General features: G+C 32.5%; 1 protein-coding gene across 1 annotated transcript; it reads left to right on the top strand.

Annotated features, from left to right (window-relative positions):
- Nucleotides 1-1962: 1962 nt before the first annotated feature.
- LOC124358179 lies at nt 1963-7334 on the top strand. Its single transcript, XM_046810471.1, has 4 exons — nt 1963-2635; nt 2726-2997; nt 3738-3806; nt 7233-7334. Exons 1-4 carry the CDS (start codon nt 1963-1965, stop codon nt 7332-7334), a joined length of 1116 nt encoding a protein of 371 aa, XP_046666427.1.
- Nucleotides 7335-7559: the final 225 nt, after the last annotated feature.

Genomic DNA, 7559 nt, shown 5'->3' with positions numbered 1-7559 from the left:
CACGTGTTATATTGAGACTGCCAGTAAAGTTAAGAGCTTGACTCTGTGTGACAGCTGGTCACGAACTGGAAGCGGTTGGTGATAGGAATTACAGCAACCATGGGATCACGCAATGCAGTAAGTAATCAGCCTTGAGGCGCTTAAAAAACCTAGGAACACATAAAATATTTAATAATTAAGGAGAATTTTATACGCCAAGTTGCCATATTTTTTGCATTTGGAATTGTGTTTCACATACCAACATACAACAAAGAAAACACACGTTCTGGCAGATTACACGAATTCGTTCTTAAATCGGACTGTCGAAAGCCACATTTCATTTTCCCAACATTGATTCTATCACATAATAAAGTTGATATGTGTGTAACAACATGAAATTCTGTGCTTGTGTTTATTACTGTGGTCATGAAATCTTCAATGTTCAAAATATGTGTTAGGTTAATGATTAAACGAATACATCTCCTCTAATGATAACTGTTAACACTATTGTATAGCTGTAAGCAGCAGCTTCGCACTCGTTTTCTCCGCCGTAATATGTTGACACTCCAAACAGTGCGGCGTAACGAATTAGAAGTTATGTTTGTAAAGCCACAAATACTAAAGAAATAGGATAATGGAAGAAACTGAGCGGGATTTTACAAGTTGAAATCATGCGCTGAAAGCAAATTCAGCATATTTTAGTTTTCTTATAACGTTTCTGTTGATCACCTGAAATATGTGATATTCATGCTGTTTGATGGATTTCTTCGAAGTTTTGTGCTCTGTGAATAAAACATATTTATTTTAGGTTAATCAGTCCGTATTTAATTATGCCGTGCACGATCAACAATAGTCCAAGATAATGAAAGAGAGAGGGGAGGATTCACTGTCTTTGAAAGTAAAATAGAGATATCGGCTAATTATTCGGATTAATACATTTAATGATTATTCATTTAATTTTACTCTTACAAATTTGTTATTTTTACGACAGCTTAAAAATTCAAGATAAACATAGCTATAACCATCTATCTTTCAAGAAATCAATTACTTCCAATAATTATAAATACCTATAATGCTTCCTCGTGCCTATGTGATGATATTTAAATGTTATTTCAAATTTAAGAATTTTATTATTACGGAAGGGAATTTTTCATGTGGATTTTGATCTCTGTAGCACAGCTGTTCATTATGAGATGTCTTAAATATTTTCAGCCGTTGGACTTATATTGTAAAAATTTAATTTTTGAATTCAAATTAATAAACACATTAGGTTATGAACAAAGATTTCCATAATAATATGTGAAGGCTCAGAATTAAATGAAAATTGTATCTGTAGACTCTACTGGCAGAGGTAATCAAGGTTAACGAAATTGATTCATAGGTGATTGAGCGCATTTTTTGGTTATCAATTTAATAGAAGTTTATTATTACAATATAATAAATATTGAACTATGAAGAAGGTAATCTGAAAAAATATCTAAAGCAATATTTGAAAAATAAACTTTTTTTAATTATTGTGAACAGGTTTTTATAATAATTTACTCGCACAGGTACAATACAAGAATAGATGCATATCATACGAATTTTCATAAATAAATATTTACTGAACGTATGCCTTAAATGTAGATGTATTGATATTTAAAATCAAGAGGTAAATAAAGCATAAAATGAATGTTTCAATATATATTTTGTGGATAAAGAGACAGAACCAACTCTTCCGCAATTGATTAGTGGGTCAATGACCAAAGTTTACATATCATTTCCATTGGCTGTCATCGTTTTAACTGAAGAAGAAAACTAACACACCAACAATGTCTTTCTACACCTTAAAAAGACAAGAATTGTAAATATTCTTCATGACAATCTTTAAAGAGTATTGACAAAAAGACAACCATTCTATTCGACGTGATTAATGAAAACAAATCGTCCCTGAAGGAGTAACTGATGTTCATTACAGGTCTGGAACACTATTATATAGATAAAATGCAAGTTATAGCAAAGGAAGTAATTCTGTTCGGCCAGATCTTTGGAGGCTTGCCTTTGAAGTACAAAAATGACTCTAGTGGTGGGAAAGAAATCACATTCTCTTTCACAGTGTGTGTGTGGGGTTGGGTTGTCATTGTGTTGCAGACCTGTCTGTCTCAGATAACACTCTACATAGACTACCACGGGAGACAATATGGAGATCCGATCCGCATGACGAGCTACACTGCAATATTTGCTGTCATGTTAGACATCATATCTCTCAACATCATGGCTCTAGTCGTGTTCATGATGTCTTTCAGGCATTACAAGAAATTTATCGAGATATGTTATCTTTTGGGTAAAGTAGATCTGTATTTCGGTCAAAAATGTGAAAGCGGTGAAAAACCTAAAGTGTTTGCAATTGTCGCCTACATGATTACTCTGTGTGTGACCAATGTGGTGCAGGAGTCATTCTTGGAATCCGAAGGACGCAACACGTTCGTGTATTATATCCCGGTTTTGACTCTGTACTTTGTCGCAGCTTCCTTGTTCATCCAGTTTACTACCGTGACTCAGAACATAGTCACGCGATTCAGACTGGTCAATGAAACTATCAAAAAGGCAGTGATTAATAAGAGTTTCGGTCAACTTTCGAAGAACCACGATTTAGCCAATATTGTGGCCATCCAAGGTAACTCCGTTGGAAGGGAATTTAAAATCGTTGACTCTGAAGTGACTGAAGCTATTTTCGAATAATTTGTATTCACATTTGATGTTTCAGATAATACTTCCTGTGTCACCAAGTTGAGGGAACTGATGGATTTGTACTGGTTGCTGTGTGACGCAGTAAAACACGCCAACGTGTTCTACGGTAACCAGCTGTTGGCTGCAGTGTTCTCTGCCTTTGTCCACATCATTATCAACCTCTACTATCTGTTCCTTCACTTGCGGCCGGGGCAGGCATCATTCCTGGTGATGCAAGGGGTCTGGGCCATCACCCACGTCTCCCACCTGGTCCTACTGGTGCGACCCAGCACTGATGTCACTGATGCTGTATGACGTCACTGATTATTTATACTTCTTGAATACCTTTTGAAAATAATTTATCAGTGTAATATATTACAATATATTGTCATATAGTTTTAAAATACGATTCTAGGTCGATGGTTTCATTTTATCTAAAATATACATGTTAAGTATCTTTTGTCTGTCATACGTCATAGTAACAAGTATTTATTCCTCAGTTAGCAGCCTATCACATATTAAGCATTTTCATCTTTATTGTTTAAACTGTTTAATATTTGAGGATGCAATACGACCGCACACCTTTTAGGTGGGAATTATTTTTTAATGAAGTCTAATAACGAAACTTTATCGGTATCAGTCTTTTATACAATTAGCAAGTCTATGTATTAATTTTAGCTAAAATATACGTGTTAAGTATTTTCTGTCTATCATACCTAATAGTAACAAGTATTTTCATCTTTATTGTTTAAACTGTTTAATATCTTAAGATTCCATACGACGGCTCACATTTAAGTGGGAATTATTTTTAAATTAAGGCTCTGGACGAAAATTTATTGAAATCAGTTCATTGTATAACTAGTAATTTTATAGAAACACTGAGATATGAGTAAATTTGATTCAAAGTACATTGCTAAGAACACCATCATGTTTTATATATATTTTTTATATAAAATAAAAAATGAACTTAATACAGCAACTATAAAATACTATCCAAAACAATAATAAAATCAAGATATATTATTTTCTGATATTAATTAATGTTTCAGGCAAACGAGACAGCGCCCATGGTATGCCGACTGTTGAATAGGGATTTGAGTAAGAATATTAGGAAACAGGTAATATTTAAAAATATTTAATATACAGAACTATGATTCAATGCTCTTCAGTTTATTTTAATTTTGAAGTAATATATGTTATTCCATATGTGATAAGTTGTGATAAAAGAAAATTACCAACAAGTAATGTTTTAAAATTCTAAAAATTTTCATATTAAGACATTCAGTGAATTTAAAATGTCTTTCTTTCTTTCAAATACCTCAGTTTATACCTATCGCAATAACACGCTATTAACCACCAATGTTATTACATGTGTCACATTCGGAATGTACTTCTTCTTGCAACCATTAACGTCTATTTAAAAGTTCATGTGCTTTATACAACCTTATCGAAACCAGGCATCATTCCTGTTTAAACTTTGTGTATTGAAGCATAACTTAATATAATTAAAACTACCGTAAAATATATAAATCAGTGACATAAACTTAAATATCATAAATGTAAAACTAAATTTATCTCTAACAGTGTTCAACTTGACAAAGGATAAAGTGGCGACCGATGTTAATTAAGGACATTCACTGTAAGGTGCAAGTGTTATTTAATGTTGTTTTATGATATTCATAATATGTTTATTGGAAACTGCTTTTATCCATCGCAGACGTCTAATTACAGCATAACGGTAAGATTTATTTTATAAAAATTTTAAACACGGGTAAGATGTAAAATGTTTTTTACAGGTAGCAGTGAATTTTTTAATACCAATATGAGACTTAAAAATGTATTATCAAATCCTTGTGATGAAATAATAACATAACCACGTTTAGTGATATGTAACTAACTATATATTATTATATGAATCAAATTTATTTACTTGAACACAATATTGTTACAGCTGAAATTATTTTTGCTTCAACTGTTTTACCACAATGCTCAACTCTCTGCTCGAGGCTTTTTCTTCGTCCGCAGCCATATTCTAACTTCAGTAAGTAACAATCCTAGTTTTATATAGTTTTCAATATTCGTGCAGTGAAAAATATGCTTACTGTTTATAAATCAAGTAATTCCTCTTATGTTCATAGTTTTATAACATTAATTATAATAACCGATTCACCCACATAGGTGTAATTCCTTATGTGAGTTAAATTAAGGAAGAAAGTAATTTATCAACACTAAAAGCTATAGTCAGGAGCGTATAGACTGAGTATAGAATTAATTATCTAAGGCCTTTCTATATTAAGTATCGATAAGGCTGCATATTATTTACTATAGAAGATCAGAACATAATTGTATTGGTGATTGTAATTTAACGGGGAAGGTAGTATTGGTGTCAGAATTTCTTTATTGCTCTCTATGTAGTACAACGCACCTTAATTAAGTGACGCGAGGAAACGGTATAACAATGTGGAACATATTCATAATATAATATATAAAGTTAATATATCATCTTTAGGAATAGTACACATGAGAAGATTACAATAGAATAACCTATAACGAGAAATAAGAGAACGTCTATTATAATAGCAACTTAAACACCAATAATCAACAGTCAATAATATAGAAATATATTAAAACTGAATATGTAAAATAATTCAGAAACAGCTTATAGAATAGATCATTATGAAGACCAATTGTATAATTGATTGGTATTTTACATTTCAAAACAGAACAAGTGACGGCATCTATTTACACAAATATTAATTAACCGATGTAAAAGTTTATTGAATTTTAATGTGTTTTGAGAATTTGAAATGCTCTGCTGGTCACAACTCACCAGATCGTGCTTCACCTCGATTGTTTTGGAATTGCTGAGCGCTAGCGAAACCTATTACTCGATTTCAAGAAAAATGGAAAGAATGTACTGTATGTTGGTTTAACCATCTGTCCGCACTATATCTCGAGCTGACCTGTAGACTCAAAGCTTATCTTCGTTTACAAACCAAAGACTTCAATAAACCAGAATATAAATTGGTACGACATTTATTTATGTAACATCTAAACACAATTCAATATTACAAAATATTGCAATCGCAAGCTTTTCCAACATACGATCAGCTGTCCAACAATGGTCAGCTGTTTATATCTATCACGATTCTACCAAAATATATACGATCAGCTGACCAACAATACTCAGCTGTTTATTATCTCTCTCGATTTGTTCTAGTACAAGGATTGCTGAATTAAACATAAAAAACATTAAGTTTGGTATGTTATCCTAATAATAATTTACCTACGTCAAGCTTTGCATGAAGCTTCATATCAATATTGGCAACATCGATTTCGATTATGGTGCATGTCACTCCATACGAACATTTTCACGTTTGTTTATGGGTAACCATGATGTCAACGAGGGAAGTCATAAAATAAACAAATTTTTAAACAGAATTGTTTACATTTACATAACATTTTAACGTGTATTCTTCGTGGATTGGTGGGTAAGACTTTCGTTATATTCTATCATTTAATACTCTATTGTATAAGTTAATTTTTACGTAGACAAAATAGAGTTATATGACGATGAATGTCCCACTACGAGATTTGGATAAGCGTTGCAAAGGCTCTCAAGAGAACAAATTGAGCTATAATCTTTAAGCTATAATTTGTATATTTGGCAGAGCCATCACTACGTATTCTGCCTATCTATGTATCTGCCTGTCTGTCTGTTTTTGCTGGATATCAAAGAATAAATTGAGTTATAGACATTAAGTTTGAATTTACAGATTTTTTCACTTAGACGACATTATGTTTATTAAACGGTATGTTCCTCTGTGTAAATTAGCTGGGCCTTTGTATTGTTTACTTATTCACAGGAAGCCTTGTTTTCTGCTATATACTATAAGTTTTGTACGGAAGATGGTACATATACAAGAATTTTGTATATGAAGGATCATGTGTATCCATGGATCTGTCAAGCGCCTTTGAAGCCCGTCATTAGTAAGTCGGCACAATTTTCTGTTCTGGGAGCTTAAAAATTTATTTTATTTACGGATTCGTGCCTTTATATCCGCAGGAAAACCTTGAAAATGAAATCAGCTATGGATTTAAAATTTTACTTGCAACTTCAGGGAACTATTTGTGTGGTACATGGTGAGTTATATTCTTATTTCATACAATGTGAACTACCTATCTTTTATGAAGAAGCAAAGTAATAATTACATAAATCATATTGAGCTATTTTGTGAACTGCATTGATTCTCAAGCAGTTTTCAGAGCTCTGTATCTCCCGACACGGGTTTATGGCATAAGTGAGGTTTGCACGAAATTACTCATATCGAGAATTCTGTCGCATAGTTAAGCTTTATCGCTTGTTATACATTCATTTTCAGGTCACTGAATTTCCATTTCTATATAAACATCTCAAAAAATAATTTTAATTTAATTTTTTTAAACAAGGAGAAGCCGGTCCCCTTAGAAATAAAACAAATAATAATAACATGCAATGAAATTATAATTGATGACAAGTAACAATTTCTGTGTTGCAATTCCAGATTGCAAGTTCGGTGACTACCTACCTGGTGATCCTTATACAATTCCAGTCTAATCCAGCATCTGTTACACTCTTCGACAGGGTCAATCGTATTACACAATAGTGCACAGATCATGGCTTATCCTGTTCTGGTTGAATCAAGTACACATCAACATATTTAAATACTTCACAAGCCTTTCAATGTCAACTTGTATCGCTCTAAAATCACTCAATCATTACATTTTCCTTTGTTTGATTGGTTAATACACCCAAAACAAAATTTGGTTGGATTTGTAGAGAAACGTGACCTCTGTATGATTTAGATAGTGGAGCTGTAAGGGTCTCCGTG

Source organism: Homalodisca vitripennis, chromosome 3, assembly GCF_021130785.1.
Source record: "Homalodisca vitripennis isolate AUS2020 chromosome 3, UT_GWSS_2.1, whole genome shotgun sequence".
NCBI lineage: Eukaryota > Metazoa > Arthropoda > Insecta > Hemiptera > Cicadellidae > Homalodisca > Homalodisca vitripennis.
This window is presented reverse-complemented; position numbering and strand designations above follow the sequence as displayed.

Bases quoted from the DNA above. Each gene is read 5' to 3' on its own strand.
- LOC124358179 (XM_046810471.1), top strand. From the start codon at position 1,963: ATGCAAGTTATAGCAAAGGAAGTAATTCTGTTCGGCCAGATCTTTGGA. The intron at 2,998-3,737 runs GTATGACGTCAC...TTAATGTTTCAG, and splicing joins GCACTGATGTCACTGATGCT to GCAAACGAGACAGCGCCCAT. The intron at 3,807-7,232 runs GTAATATTTAAA...TTGCAATTCCAG, and splicing joins GTAAGAATATTAGGAAACAG to ATTGCAAGTTCGGTGACTAC.